Raw genomic sequence first — 17,131 nt, forward strand, 5'->3', positions numbered from 1 at the left:
TAAATGAAACTGCAACAGGATTCTCCACATAGCAGGAGACATGAAGCCTGTGCTGTCTGTATGTATGGAGGCAAGAAGGCAGTACTATCTGCACCTATATCATTTACAGGGATAGACAGGGAGGCAGTACTATCTGTACCCACAACATCATAGGGAGAGACAGGGAGGCAGTACTATCTGTACCCACATCATCATAGGGAGAGACAGGAAAGTAGCACTATCTGTAACTACATAATTTACAGGAAGATACAAGGAGAAAGTACTATCTGTCTCTACATCATTTACAGGGAGATATAACAAGACAGTACTATCTGTACCTACATAATTTACAGGAAGATACAAGGAGAAAGTACTATCTGTCTCTACATCATTTACAGGGAGATATAACAAGACAGTACTATCTGTCTACATAATTTACAGGAATATCCAAGGAGACAGTACTATCTGTATCTACATCATTTACAGGGAGAAGGTACTATCTGTACCTACATCATTAACAGGAAGATACAAGGAGACAGTACTATCTGTCTCTACATCATTTACGAGGAGAAAGAGGGAGGCAGTACTATATGTCCCTACATCTTTTGCAGGAAAAGAGAGGGAGGAAGTATTATCTGTCCCTACGTCATTTACAGGGAGAGACAAGTAGGCAGTTCTATCTGTCCATAAATTATTTAGAGGGAGAGACAAGAAGGCAGTACTTTTTGTGTCTATATAATTTACACGTAGGCATTAATATCTGTCCCTAAATTATTTATAGGTAGAGACAGGGAGGCAGTACTATCTACATACAAGTGATTTACAGGGAGAAACAGGGAGCTATTACTAGCAGTTCCCAAATTATTTGCAGGAGAGACAGGGTGGCTGTACTGTCTGTTGCTATATTATTTACAGGCAGAGATGGGGAGGCATTACTATCTGTCTCTACAGCACTTACAGGTAGAGACCAAAAGGCAGTACTATCTATCCCTACATCACTCCCAGGTAGAGACAGGGAGGCAGTATTATCTGTCCCTACATCACTCACAGATAGAGACAGGGAGGCAGTACTATCTGTCCCTAGATCACTTACAGACAGAGACAGGGAGGCTGTCCTATTTGTCCTTACATCACTTACAGGTAGAGACAGGGAGGCAGTACTGTCTATCCCTACATCACTCACAGGTAGAGACAGGGAGGCAGTACTATCTATCCCTACATCACTCACAGGTAGAGACAGGGAGGCAGTATTATCTGTCCCTAGATCACTCACAGATAGAGACAGGGAGGCAGTACTATTTGTCCTTACATCACTTACAGGTAGAGACAGGCAAGCAGTATTATCTGTCCCTAGATCACTCACAGATAGAGACAGGGAGGCAGTACTATTTGTCCTTACATCACTTACAGGTAGAGACAGGCAGGCAGCATTATCTGTCCCTAGATCACTCACAGATAGAGACAGGGAGGCAGTACTATTTGTCCTTACATCACTTACAGGTAGAGACAGGGAGGCAGTATTATCTGTCCCTAGATCACTCACAGATAGAGACAGGCAGGCAGTACTATTTGTCCTTACATCACTTACAGGTAGAGACAGGGAGGCAGTACTATCTGTCCCTATATCATTTACATGGAGAAACAGGGAGGTAGTACTATCTGTCCCAACATTATTCATATGATTTCTAAGTCTTACAGCATAACCCCTAAACCTGGACATAGAGTTTCCCCCCATTATTATCTGTGTCTCATGCAAATCTGACTGTAATTATTCTTTTACCGGTTCTCTGGTCTCAGATAATAGGAATATTATCAAACTCCGGTTATTTAACAATCCGCCACCCTGTGCCAAATGCTGCATTAAACTCCTAGTGACACAAGACTTCAGGTTAATTCTCAAGTGACCTCGGTGAAACCGTGAGCTGTGATCTACAGGAGCAAAAACGAGCAGCGACAAAAATGTGCACATCAAAAATTCAATTATAACGAGCGAGGAAGAGAGTGACAGAAACCATCTGGACTGCGGGATTAATGAATAAAATGTCCATGAAATGTTCATGTTCCGATCATTAACAACGAGGCGCACATTTCTCCCTGTCCTCATACATCGCACAAGAAGTCAATCAGTCAGCTCCTTCTGTCGCTGCTCCAGAAAGTGCAGACAGAGATGTGAAGGTTTCACTGAGAAATCGTAGAGGACCCCTCCCGGAAATCAAAGAACCCCCATCAAAATTTCTGCATCCTCTATGTATCACAGTACATAGCAGACTGCAGAATGAGGTGTCAGCGAGCTTGTTTGATGCCAGACGTCTTGAAATGGCCACAATGCGATCATGCTCTTACATCTTACACATATACCAGTATATAGTCCATCTCAGAGTTTTGATTTTGCTCTTATCTCTCTTCACCTGAAATATGGCCACATCCAAGCTCATCTTTCATTTGGTTAATTTGATTACAATTTTGCTCCAGGAGACGGTTCAGAAGAAAGATAAAGTAAGACTCAGAAAGAACTCACAGATGGATTTACTCTTGACTCATTCTGCAGTCTGTTATGCACTGTGATACATAGAGGATGTAGAACTTAAATGCTCCAAAATACCTAATGAAGCCCAAATGCAAAAATACTTTATAGCCCAAAATATAAGCATTGAAGGGGTTGTCCAGGGTCTCAATATTGATAGATAGGATATCAATATCAGATCAGTGGGATCCAACACCTGACACCTCCCATAATCAGCTATGTGCTGCCTGTGGGTGGCTAGATGCAGTGTACACAGCACCACCACACAGCGCCATAGAGTGTGTAGTGGCCGTTCTTGGGTACTGCAGCTCAGCTCAATTTGAAGTGAAAGGGACTCCATTTATATCTAAGTAGTGAACAATCCCTCAAAAGGTATCCACATTTATATTAATGACATTTTCTAACTCAATTTGATTATTTTTTTTACAGATTATTGCCTGTATCAGGTGACGGTGAAATTTTTTTTTATATATGAGTCGTGAAAGTGTGTGGCCAGTTATAATCTCAGATTAATCCATTTTTGGATATACTGATAACCTGTGCAGGATCTGAATGTCCCAGCATGCTCAGGTAGATATGCCATCAATCTCTCTCGCCCGTTTTTCCCCTCTTCTCATATGTGGCACAGAATGAAGCAAATCCCAGCGACCGTCCGTCCGTCCGTCCCCGATAATCACGGCTCTTCGGTGTATTTACTGTGACAGCTGCTATCAATCACTGACGACAAGGTATAAACTACCAACAAGACCGAACAGCCCTACAGAATACATAATGGTCTCCTATCGGCAGAGGGTGGGAGCAAGGGACTGGTAAATACTGAGTAATGGCTCTCAATGCCAATCTGGTGCTGCTAAAGCCGGCATTTTATTGTATTAGAAAAAGTGTAGCCAGGAGGTGAGACTAGGAGCCCTGTACACATTAGATAAGTGTTGATTGACCTCCCCTCCTATATTTTGGTGAAACCGACCCACCATCTAATGTGTATGGGGTCTCCTAAGTAGGACTGACCTTTTTTTGATTATTTTAGCTTATGGTTCCCGTATGACTACCCCATACACATGAACGGGTGTTTTCTATGGGGACAGTGGAGTAAGCCCCTGCTGGACCCCTTCTAGGGGTATCTCCAGTACCTGGTACTCACCATTTTCACAATGCTTTCCTGTATACCCTGCCAGACAGGCGCACTTATAGGATCCAGATTTTTCCACAATGCATGTCCCATCGTGAAAACATGGAGAAGAGGAGCATCCTGAAATACAATAGCTGCCATCAATTCGTCGGATCTACGAAGCTGAGATATTGGGCACTGTTTGCTCAGTCTTAGATTGTCAGTGATTCACTATTGCTACAATAAATATATGCGTCTCCAAGGTAACAGACTACAAACAAACATTGTGTAGTCTGATCCCACCCACTGCAGGCATATTCCCTTCTGGTTATCCAAAGTACATTATCCTGCATGGCAGCTGCATACAAAATACGGCCAACAATGAATAATCATGACTTTCTTCCAATAAATGAACAGTGTTTGCGCGCTCTGAATATCCCACTTCACACTGGTGTTCGCACTTACCGATGAGTCATTTACACGTTTCTTATGCTGCGATAATGACGTTACCATTTATAACCCATATGTAGTCATATACTTTTTGAGTTACTGTTCAAACAAAATGGACACCGGCGCATTTTACGGATACTCCGCTGATTTCAATAAATTCTGTGTAATACTTAATTTCTCCTCCGGGGGCGCTGCAGGGAAATTACTAATTGATTTCTGCAGGTTACAGAAGTGGGATACTCTGCGTACTCTGTGATCGATCATTCTTTAAAGGCTACTTTTAACCCCCGAAAATTTTCTATCTGACATGGACACCCCCTTTAAGCTGTAGTGGCGTTGGGGGGGGAGGGGAGGGGGCAGAGACGTGTTATAAAACAGTAAAACTTCTACCTGTGACTTCTTTAAAAGTAGCATCAAATCCATCAAAGTTTTTCGATCCATCTGAGCGGAAAAGGAGGTGCAGAGAGTTTCCGGAGCTGCGGATGGCCAGTGGTCGCTCGTTCCCACAGAAGCGCTTAATGATTTTAGAGTCCACGTTGTCGCCATCTCGGACTTCCACGTAATCGTACTGACACATGTAATCAAACTCCAGACTCATCATTGCAAACCTACATTAGAAACAAAGCGCCCAATCGGAGGTCATCAACAGTTCTTCCATGCAAAATTATAGGCAGCCATATATTTAAAGGGGTTGTCCAGGATTAGTGAAACATAGCCTCTTTACTCCCAAAACAGCACCACACCTGTCCACAGGTTGTATATGGTACTGCAGATTAGGCATGTTCACTTCAAAAGGAGCCAATGTGCAACACCAGACACAACCCATAGACGGGTGTAGGGATGTTTCTCAAAGAAAGTAGCCACTTTGAATCCCTGGACAACTCCTTTAAGAGTAGATTACTAATAGGTTTATAACATGTTAAAATAACCATCAATCTGGCCATACACAAGAGTAAGTAAGGATCAGGCATGCCGAATTACAACATGGCCCATCCTTATTCCCCTTTAGATCTGCAATCATAGAAAAGTCAGGAGGTATTCGTACACATTAGATTGTCGTCAAATCCAGCCAAAATTACTTGATTCAGATGGCGTTTTATTTAAAGCATATGTCAAATTTTTCCTAAATCAGGACATTTACGCCATACCCCGGGACAGCCCAGGACCGCCCAAATAGTCATCAGTGCCCGCTTTTGGGATGGATTTGCATTTATCCCACTTTTCTATGATTTGATTCCTGGGATAATTCAGGCAAAATCGGGACCGTCAACAAATATAAGAGCAATTATGTTACACACCTATCCTGAGTCCGGGCTCTGCTCCCTTCAGCTTGGTATGCTAAACTTTCTTGTGCTTCATGTCGGTCTTTGCAAGTAACTCGGCGTGCTACCATGTGTTCATCTACCTTGACCTTATATAGCTACACATGAGTGTCTTGGTATTAACCTACCTGTGTGTGGTCTCTAGGACGTCTCCTGTCTGCCTGCAGCTTCCAGTACCTCTGCTACCTGTCTAGGGTCTCCCTGATGTCTTGGTTCTGCTTGAGGCATCCAATACCTCTACTACCTTCTAGTGTCTTCCGGATGTCTTTGTTCTGCCTGCAGCTTCCAGTACCTCTGCTACCTGTCTAAGGGTCTCCTGGATGTCTTAGTTCTGCCTGTGGAATCCAGTACCTCTACTACCTGTCTAAGGTCTTCCGGATGTCTTTGTTCTGCCTTCAGCTTCCAGTACCTCCGCTACCTGTCTAGGGTCTCCCTGATGTCTTGGTTCTGCCTGAGGCATCCAATACCTCTACTACCTTCTAGGGTCTTCCCGATGTCTTTGTTCTGTCTGAAGCTTCCAGTACCTCTGCTACCTGTCTAGGGTCTCCCGGATGTCTTGGTTCTGCCTGTGGAATCCAGTACCTCTACTATCTGTCTAGGGTCTTCTGGATGTCTTTGTTCTGCCTGCAGCTTCCAGTACCTCTGCTACCTGTTCCTGGTCTCCCAGAAAGCTGCTACCTGTCTGTGATCTCCAGGATGTCTCATCTGCCTGAGGCTTCCAGTACCTCTTCTACCTGTCTGCGGTCTCCTAAACGTATCCGGTCTGTCTGCATCTTCCAGTGCCTCTTATCTATCTGCGGTCTCCCAGATGTCTCCAATCTGCCTGCGGCTTCCAATAGCTCTGTTACGTGTCGCTCCTATGATGGGTCCTATCATATCCCTTCCTTATCCTACTGTACATGTCACTTTTGGGCTAAAAAGCCTACAATAATGGACAAACATGTCTCTCCTAGGCTGCAAGCCTACAATTTGAATGGGCAAGAAGAATTGGTTGAGAATTGGCCAATTTATGCGCTAAGAACCTTTGCTTTCTTTTGTAAGTACATCTTGCTGAGGGACAATGCGGTTGGAAGTTGTTATTTCCATTGACACTATATGTCTTGGCATTCACAGAGCGCTGCTGTGCTTTTTTATACATATTTTGCAATCACTACAATTTGCACCTGTTCACACTTAGGAGGTGCTGGTCAGGTTTTTTTTTGTATGGATAGATAATATATAGATAAATAAATATAGATAGATGATTGATAGATGACAGATAGATAGATAGATAGATAATAGATAGATAATAGATAGATAGATAATATATAGATAATAGATAGATAATAGATAGATAGATGATAGATAGATAAATATATAATAGATAGATAGATAATAGATAGATGATTGTTTAATAATAGATAGATAGATAATGGATAGATAATAGATAGATAATGGATAGATAATAGATAGATAGATAATAGATAGATGATTGTTTAATAATAGATAGATAATAGATAGATAATTAATAGATAGATAATAGATAGATAACAGATAGATAGATAATGGATAGACAATAGATAGATAGATAATAGATAGATAATAGATAGATGATAGATAGATAAATAGATAGGTAATAGATAGATAAATAGATAGATTAGATAGATAAGATAGATAAATAGATAGATAGATAAATAGATAAGATAGATAGATAAGATAGATAGATAGATAGATAGATAATAGATAGATAGATAAATAGATAGATAGATACGATAGATAGATAAGATAGATAGATAGATAGATAGATAGATAGATAGATAGATAGATAGATAGATAGATAGATAATAGATAGATAGATAAATAGATAGATACGATAGATAGATAAGATAGATAGATAGATAGATAGATAATAGATAGATAGATAAGATAGATACTGTAGGTAGAGGAGGTGAAATATTCATGTCTGTTCTCTGACACCACTAGGGGGAGCTCACGACCTTACTGCATACAGTTGCTACATTAAACTCTATAAGAAAACAGTACGCAGTGAGCGCCCCCTAGTGGCGGCTCTAGTGAGAATTTCGGGGTTCTAAGAGAAACGGAGGCTCATGTATCAGTCCACTTTTGGATGCAGACACGGAAAGGTTAAAAATACAGCCGAGATCTTGGGAGAATTGATGGATGAATTGACAAGGACAAGTCTCCACTGGGTATAAAAAATCCAGTTAATCTGAATTTCATTATCGATATTGCGTTTTAATAAAAGAGAGACCCCGTCAGTGCGGAATGGACCGGGGGACCGGATTGTGAACTCATTCCTCATCTCATATCTCCGCGTCTCCTCCCGGGCTGCTGGCATGTTATTAATCTGTACCCAGGGTGCCACATATTAAGAGATGAGTCAGCAGGGAGCAGGGCCGCTCAATAATTCATACTGGTCGCCATTAACACTATGTGCAGCGACTTGGGAAGATCAGCAATGAGACTGTACTGGTGAGGGGTCCGCAGCTAACCCTTTCTCTGCTGACATGAAGAGTACGAGGCTGATCCGAAGGGTCCTAATAGAGAGAATGTAATGATTTATACATTGATGTAGGATTATTAACAATTTCTTCTTGCAATGCCATGCCGGACCACAGGGAGTGCTGTCTCCGAGGAGTGCGACACACATTGCAATGCTTAAAGCGCCATCTAGTGTGCCGCTCCATTCATCCCATTTGGTGCTGTGCTCAGCTTTTTCCAGCAACCCCATAGAGATTGAATATAGCGGTGGTCTGGCATCTACACTCCCGCTTAATTTTGTCAGTAAATCTGCTGATGGGTGTGGGTCCCGGCGGCCGGACCCCCATCCATCTATAAGTTACCTTCACTGGACAACCCCTTTAAATGATTATTTTTTTCACTTTTTTTTGTTTGCAAACTTTGCATCAGAAGTGGAAAATAAATGGATATGACCAATGTGAAAAGGGCCCCCCATTCTCCTATGGGGCCCCAAAGCTGCCGCGTGCCCGGCTCCCCCTACCCCATGCTGCGCCCCCATCACAAACTGGGCACGGGGAGGAAGATTCGGTATGGAGCCTCCGCTCCTTCTTATAAATCGCAGCCTCCCGGATATTTCCTCATCATTATACTGGATTAATTATAGTGATTATTATATAAGTAGGTGTAATAGGATGATAACGCCGCGACGTCCCGCCGGATCCTGGCGGAGGCATTTACCCTCATTACCGTCATTATAAAGGACAATTCCTCATCATCCTCCAATCATCGCACTGATGTAATATTCACAGCAAGATATTTCTACCCGAAAAAGGATTTTCCTGTTTTATCACAATATATTGAAATATTTGGCAGAATTCTGCTTGCTGTCAGTGAATGGAGACGTCCCTGATGGCATTCAAAGGGTAAATGCTACAAGACGGGATTAATCATGACATGTGAGGTGGTGTCGGATCAGGGCGCCCACGGCGCAGCGTCTCCGGGGAGGCCGAGCAGTCACGATTCACAAGATGAAAGGCGACTTTATACAACGCAACACGGATCCCCGGAGACATCACCCTGTAGCTGAGCGCCGCAGCCCGGCACATGGCTCCGCAGACAGGATTCATTCACTATCTCCTCAACTAAAGCAGCCGATTCCAAGCTTACAACACAATTGTTAAATACTCTGTCACATACCCAGCAAAGTGCAGAGCGACAGAAGTGACAATGGGGAGGGGCCGACTAATGAGCACTAGATACATGGACTCATCCACTGCTAGTTCACCAAAACTCCTGTACTGATCCTGAGCTACATCCTGTATTATACCCCAGAGCTGCACTCATTATTCTGCTGGTGCAGTCACTGTGTACATACATTACATTACTGATCCTGAGTTACATCCTATATTATACCCCAGAGCTGCACTCACTAGTCTGCTGGTGCAGTCACTGTGTACATACATTACATTACTGATCCTGAGTTACATCCTGTATTATGCTCCAGAGCTGCACTCACTATCCTGCTGGTGCAGTCACTGTGTACATACATTACATTACTGATCCTGAGTTACATCCTATATTATACCCCAGAGCTGCACTCACTATTCTGCCGGTGCAGTCCTGTGTACATACATTACATTACTGATCCTGAGTTACATCCTGTATTATACCCCAGAGCTGCACTCACTATTCTGCCGGTGCAGTCCTGTGTACATACATTACATTACTGATCCTGAGTTACATCCTGTATTATGCTCCAGAGCTGCACTCACTATCCTGCTGGTGCAGTCACTGTGTACATACATTACATTACTGATCCTGAGTTACATCCTGTATTATGCTCCAGAGCTGCACTCACTATCCTGCTGGTGCAGTCACTGTGTACATACATTACATTACTGATCCTGAGTTACATCCTATATTATACCCCAGAGCTGCACTCACTATTCTGCCGGTGCAGTCCTGTGTACATACATTACATTACTGATCCTGAGTTACATCCTGTATTATGCTCCAGAGCTGCACTCACTATCCTGCTGGTGCAGTCACTGTGTACATACATTACATTACTGATCCTGAGTTACATCCTATATTATACCCCAGAGCTGCACTCACTATTCTGCCGGTGCAGTCCTGTGTACATACATTACATTACTGATCCTGAGTTACATCCTGTATTATACCCCAGAGCTGCACTCACTATTCTGCCGGTGCAGTCCTGTGTACATACATTACATTACTGATCCTGAGTTACATCCTGTATTATGCTCCAGAGCTGCACTCACTATCCTGCTGGTGCAGTCACTGTGTACATACATTACATTACTGATCCTGAGTTACATCCTGTATTATGCTCCAGAGCTGCACTCACTATCCTGCTGGTGCAGTCACTGTGTACATACATTACATTACTGATCCTGAGTTACATCCTATATTATACCCCAGAGCTGCACTCACTATTCTGCCGGTGCAGTCCTGTGTACATACACTACATTACTGATCCTGAGTTACATCCTGTATTATACCCCAGAGCTGCACTCACTATTCTGCTGGTGCAGTCACTGTGTACATACATTACATTACTGATCCTGAGTTACATCCTGTATTATACTCCAGAGCTGCACTCACTATTCTGCTGGTGCAATCACTGTGTACATACATTACATTACTGATCCTGAGTTACATCCTGTATTATACTCCAGAGCTGCACTCACTATTCTGCTGGTGCAATCACTGTGTACATACATTACATTACTGATCCTGAGTTACATCCTGTATCATACTCCAGAGCTGCACTCACTATTCTGCTGGTGCAATCATTGTGTACATACATTACATTACTGATCCTGAGTTACATCCTGTATTATACTCCAGAGCTGCACTCACTATTCTGCTGGTGCAATCACTGTGTACATACATTACATTACTGATCCTGAGTTACATCCTGTATTATACTCCAGAGCTGCACTCACTATTCTGCTGGTGCAATCACTGTGTACATACATTTCATTACTGATCCTGAGTTACATCCTGCATTATACTCCAGAGCTGCACTCACTATTCTGCTGGTGCAATCACTGTGTACATACATTACATTACTGATCCTGAGTTACATCCTGTATTATACTCCAGAGCTGCACTCACTATTCTGCTGGTGCAGTCACTGTGTACATACATTACATTACTGATCCTGAGTTACATCCTGTATTATACTCCAGAGCTGCACTCACTATTCTGCTGGTGCAATCACTGTGTACATACATTTCATTACTGATCCTGAGTTACATCCTGCATTATACTCCAGAGCTGCACTCACTATTCTGCTGGTGCAATCACTGTGTACATACATTACATTACTGATCCTGAGTTACATCCTGTATTATACTCCAGAGCTGCACTCACTATTCTGCTGGTGCAGTCACTGTGTACATACATTACATTACTGATCCTGAGTTACATCCTGTATTATACTCCAGAGCTGCACTCACTATTCTGCTGGTGCAGCCACTGTATACATACATTACATTACTGATCCTGAGTTATATCCTGTATTATACCCCGGAGCTGCACTCACTATTCTGCTGGTGCAGTCACTGTGTACATACATTACATTACTGATCCTGAGTTACATCCTGTATTATACCCTAGAGCTGCACTCACTATTCTGCTGGTGCAGTCACTTTGTACATACATTACATTACTGATCCTGAGTTACCTCCTGTATTATACTCCAGAGCTGCACTCACTATTCTGCTGGTGCAATCACTGTGTACATACATTACATTACTGATCCTGAGTTACATCCTGTACTATACTCCAGAGCTGCACTCACTATTCTGCTGGTGCAGTCACTGTGTACATACATTACATTACTGATCCTGAGTTACATCCTGTATTATACCCCAGAACTGCACTCACTATTCTGCTGGTGCATTCACTGTGTACATACATTACATTACTGATCCTGAGTTACATCCTGTATTATACTCCAGAGCTGCACTCACTATTCTGCTGGTGCAGTCACTGTGTACATACATTACTGATCCTGAGTTACATCCTGTATTATACCCCAGAGCTGCACTCACTATTCTGCTGGTGCAGTCACTGTGTACATACATTACATTACTGATCCTGAGTTACATCCTGTATTATACTCCAGAGCTGCACTCACTATTCTGCTGGTGCAGTCACTGTGTACATACATTACATTACTGATCCTGAGTTACCTCCTGTATTATACTCCAGAGCTGCACTCACTATTCTGCTGGTGCAGTCACTGTGTACATACATTACTGATCCTGAGTTACATCCTGTATTATACCCCAGAGCTGCACTCACTATTCTGCTGGTGCAGTCACTGTGTACATACATTACATTACTGATCCTGAGTTACATCCTGTATTATACTCCAGAGCTGCACTCACTATTCTGCTGGTGCAGTCACTGTGTACATACATTACTGATCCTGAGTTACATCCTGTATTATACCCCAGAGCTGCACTCACTATTCTGCTGGTGCAGTCACTGTGTACATACATTACATTACTGATCCTGAGATACATCCTGTATTATACTCCAGAGCTGCACTCACTATTCTGCTGGTGCAGTCACTGTGTACATACATTACTGATCCTGAGTTACATCCTGTATTATACCCCAGAGCTGCACTCACTATTCTGCTGGTGCAGTCACTGTGTACATACATTACATTACTGATCCTGAGTTACATCCTGTATTATACTCCAGAGCTGCACTCACTATTCTGCTGGTGCAGTCACTGTGTACATACATTACATTACTGATCCTGAGTTACATCCTGTATTATACTCCAGAGCTGCACTCACTATTCTGCTGGTGCAGCCACTGTATACATACATTACATTACTGATCCTGAGTTATATCCTGTATTATACCCCGGAGCTGCACTCACTATTCTGCTGGTGCAGTCACTGTGTACATACATTACATTACTGATCCTGAGTTACATCCTGTATTATACCCTAGAGCTGCACTCACTATTCTGCTGGTGCAGTCACTTTGTACATACATTACATTACTGATCCTGAGTTACCTCCTGTATTATACTCCAGAGCTGCACTCACTATTCTGCTGGTGCAATCACTGTGTACATACATTACATTACTGATCCTGAGTTACATCCTGTACTATACTCCAGAGCTGCACTCACTATTCTGCTGGTGCAGTCACTGTGTACATACATTACATTACTGATCCTGAGTTACATCCTGTATTATACCCCAGAACTGCACTCACTATTCTGCTGGTGCATTCACTGTGTACATACATTACATTACTGATCCTGAGTTACATCCTGTATTATACTCCAGAGCTGCACTCACTATTCTGCTGGTGCAGTCACTGTGTACATACATTACTGATCCTGAGTTACATCCTGTATTATACCCCAGAGCTGCACTCACTATTCTGCTGGTGCAGTCACTGTGTACATACATTACATTACTGATCCTGAGTTACATCCTGTATTATACTCCAGAGCTGCACTCACTATTCTGCTGGTGCAGTCACTGTGTACATACATTACATTACTGATCCTGAGTTACCTCCTGTATTATACTCCAGAGCTGCACTCACTATTCTGCTGGTGCAGTCACTGTGTACATACATTACTGATCCTGAGTTACATCCTGTATTATACCCCAGAGCTGCACTCACTATTCTGCTGGTGCAGTCACTGTGTACATACATTACATTACTGATCCTGAGTTACATCCTGTATTATACTCCAGAGCTGCACTCACTATTCTGCTGGTGCAGTCACTGTGTACATACATTACTGATCCTGAGTTACATCCTGTATTATACCCCAGAGCTGCACTCACTATTCTGCTGGTGCAGTCACTGTGTACATACATTACATTACTGATCCTGAGATACATCCTGTATTATACTCCAGAGCTGCACTCACTATTCTGCTGGTGCAGTCACTGTGTACATACATTACTGATCCTGAGTTACATCCTGTATTATACCCCAGAGCTGCACTCACTATTCTGCTGGTGCAGTCACTGTGTACATACATTACATTACTGATCCTGAGTTACATCCTGTATTATACTCCAGAGCTGCACTCACTGTTCTGCTGGTGCAGTCACTGTCACAATATGCGTTGTGTTGAGCGTTCCCTACCTGAGTTCTACAGTATATCCTGGCGAGACCTGGATGCTCCATTCACAGTGCGCGTTGAATGGGTAACTCTCCATCATGATCTCTCCGTGGGGGGCCTGTATTATCTCCCCACATCCTATGGAAGAAGAAAATAGTAATTAAACCCCTTATAGTGTAAAATATATATATATATATATATATTTAATACAAATAAATTAATGTCCATTGCACAATTAACCAATTAAACCCCAATCTCTCATTCTGTTAATTCTGCAGTACTATTTCCACAATCAGGTGTCAGTGCTCCCTCTTCTGGCCACACTGGGGTACTGCTGTCTGTATTTACAAATCTGTGCAGTTAATAAAAGACACAGAAATAATAAAGAGCAAAGATATGATTTAGTTAAGTGATAAAAGATCGATCCAATTCTTTGCGATTGAAAGGGCACTAACATTAAAATCATAAACTGACTGCACCTTCCAGTACTGCAACTATACATTGCTCCTATATAATCAACTGTGTAATTTCCAGCAACGAAGGAGTTAAGGGCCTTCCCATTTTTTTTTTCCATTCTCATCTCCTGCTGCTAAAATTAAATAGTTGCTGTTGTGGAATTATTTTTTTTTTTTTTTTTTTGGGGGGGGGGGGGGGGGGGAGGGATGCTGTTGCCATGGTAACCATTGCTATTATATAGGATCTGCTACCTATTACCTCTCTGCATTTTGCTAAACCCCTGAGGGGCTCCGCGAATGAGGTTAATGTCACAATTCACAAAGGGTTGTTTTTATTATAAATAACCCGAAACCCAGAAATATGCAGCGGAGGCGAATTCCGGAGTCTTCCCTGGCGATAGCGGCCCCCGGTGTTTGCTCATTACACTCGGTTTCCCAGGGAACTGACAACAGAAATGTGACATCTGCGCCGCAGCGGACAGATCTGCCGTCTCCTCTGCCACGAAAGTTCATTTACACTGCTGGAAAAAAAAAGCGCATACGGCGGCACAGATGCCGGTGCGCGGCGCTCTAGAGCTATTTTTAGGTTGGGTTCATAAAGGGACGTTATGGTTGATGTGCGATGAACCCAACGCCTTCCAGGGCTCGGAGCAGAATTTTGCTTGGGCATTTACAGCAATGACAATGTTGCAAAATGCGCACAAAATTTGGCGCCAAAGCATTGATGAATATCCTTACAACATCTACTTCCATAGGTGGTGCCTTGGGTATGGCGAGACTAGCTGGAAGAGAAGGACTCGGAGTGGAGGGCGCCGGGGCAGCAAGCACTGCCACTGACCCTGCAGGTTTAGACCCAAACCACCGGCTGACCCAATGCGTTTCGGGATATGCAGTTTTTAAAGCCGTAGTGCTGAGTGCACAATGATAGTTAGAAGGCAATACAGTCTCTGGCAGAGATAAGGTGGTGGAATAGTCCTTCCTAAATGATGCCCAGGGTCAGTGGGGCATCCTGCAAGATAGCAATGCCAACTGAGGGCACTGGAGAAGAGTCCGCACCCATTGATTGGCTTAGTGCCACTGGATCAACCAGCTCAGCCAACGCGTTTCAGTACATACAATTATGCTGAGAGCATGATAAAAGCTAGATAGCACGACAGTCTCTGGCAGGGATGTAGTGGTGGAAAAAGCTCCTCCTAGATGGTGCCCTGGGGACAGTGGAACATCCGGCAAGAGAGGAATGCCCAGAGAGGGCACTGGAGAAGAGTCCGCGGCCATTGGTTGGCTTAGTGCCACTGGATCAACCAGCTCAGCCAACGCGTTTCAGTACATACAATTATGCTGAGAGCATGATAAAAGATAGATAGCATAATAGTCTCTGGCAGGGATGTAGTGGTGGAAAAAGCTCCTCCTAGATGGTGCCCTGGGGACAGTGGGACATCCGGCAAGAGAGGAATGCCCAGAGAGGGCACTGGAGAAGGGTGCGCGCCCGTTGATCAAGTGGCACTAAGCCAATCCCCCAGCTCCGACAGGCTTGAGAGTGCAAGGTTAGAGGGGCAAAATCAGAGGAGGAGAGTAAGTTGGTGGGCTGGTTTAGTGCCATTCGGTCTACAGGAGCATAAACGTCTCCAGTGCCCTCAGTTTGGTACCCCTGTCTTGCAGGTTGTCCCACTGTACACGAGGGAACCTTTTAGGGAGAGCTCTTCCACTCTTCTGCCACCACGTTTCTACCTGAGACTTTTGATTTCTAAATTTTCAACGTGCTCTGAAAAGTGGCGCTAAAAAGTGCATGAAGTGAAACGCGTTGGGTCTAATGGTGGATTGGGTTAGAGCCTCTTGGTACTTGCGTCCCCAGTGATCTCAATTTTGGGATCCCTCTCTTGCACCTTGCCCCACCGTACCCAAGGCTGATCAGCGTTGTAAGAGGGGTCTCACACTTTTTACAGAGTAGACATTTTTGGGGAAATTTAGCATTGCGTTTGTTTTAAAAAAAAAAAAAATTGCCCAAATTGCAGCATTTAATTGTTGTTCTAGCAGTCGACACATTTGTCAGCGGCTTTTTTGCCATATAAGAGGACATCTATGTTACAGGTAGATGACCCTGGTAGCTCAGGAGTTTGGCTATGCTTATGACAACCCCTTTAAATCCCAGCATACTTAAAGAACATACTTAGCAACTTTTGACAACGATGCTCCAAGACTTATAGAATTGCAAAAACCTGTTCCCTTAGCCATGCCCATCTTTTCTTCTTAGAGGCCATGCCTCTTCATACACGTTCCCAGCCCCTGAGGAGTATCCTGGTGTGAGGCACAAGAAATCTCCTGGAAGCTCTGGTTCTCTGAAGGTTTCAAGTAGATTTTGGCAGAACCCATGAGATTTACCAACCCTTCTGGGATATCTTTCCTCTTTTTTTTGAGAGTCTCCCAAATGTTTCAGGAGAGAAGGCAAGTGTGACTTAAAAGGGTTTCTACAACCAAATTTGGTGGCCTTTGTCAGATCGGATCGATCAGTAAGAGTCGACTCCCGGCACCCCTGCCAGTCAGCTGAATGAAGGGGATGTGGCGCTACATGAGGGTGCCACATAATAAGCATAGCGCCATACATTTGGTAATGGCTGAGCCTGACATTGCAGATCACTGCGGCTCAGTCCTATTTAAGTGAATGGGTCTGAACGGCAAAACCAGGCGCAG

The 17,131-nt window shown here is 43.4% G+C and overlaps 1 protein-coding gene across 1 annotated transcript in view; it reads right to left on the reverse strand.

The window, feature by feature from the left end:
- The window catches only part of PAMR1 (peptidase domain containing associated with muscle regeneration 1), a 41,127-nt gene that overhangs the window by 11,088 nt on the left and 12,908 nt on the right, over positions 1 to 17,131 (reverse strand). The window contains exons 4-6 of the mRNA XM_069740172.1: positions 14,012 to 14,126; positions 4,452 to 4,669; positions 3,645 to 3,752 (exon numbers count right to left, since the gene is read on the reverse strand). Of these exons, the coding sequence (XP_069596273.1) occupies positions 3,645 to 3,752; positions 4,452 to 4,669; positions 14,012 to 14,126 (441 nt within the window). The remainder of the gene's footprint in view (positions 1 to 3,644; positions 3,753 to 4,451; positions 4,670 to 14,011; positions 14,127 to 17,131) is intronic.

The sequence above is a fragment of the Ranitomeya imitator genome, chromosome 9 (assembly GCF_032444005.1).
Source record: "Ranitomeya imitator isolate aRanImi1 chromosome 9, aRanImi1.pri, whole genome shotgun sequence".
Lineage (NCBI taxonomy): Eukaryota > Metazoa > Chordata > Amphibia > Anura > Dendrobatidae > Ranitomeya > Ranitomeya imitator.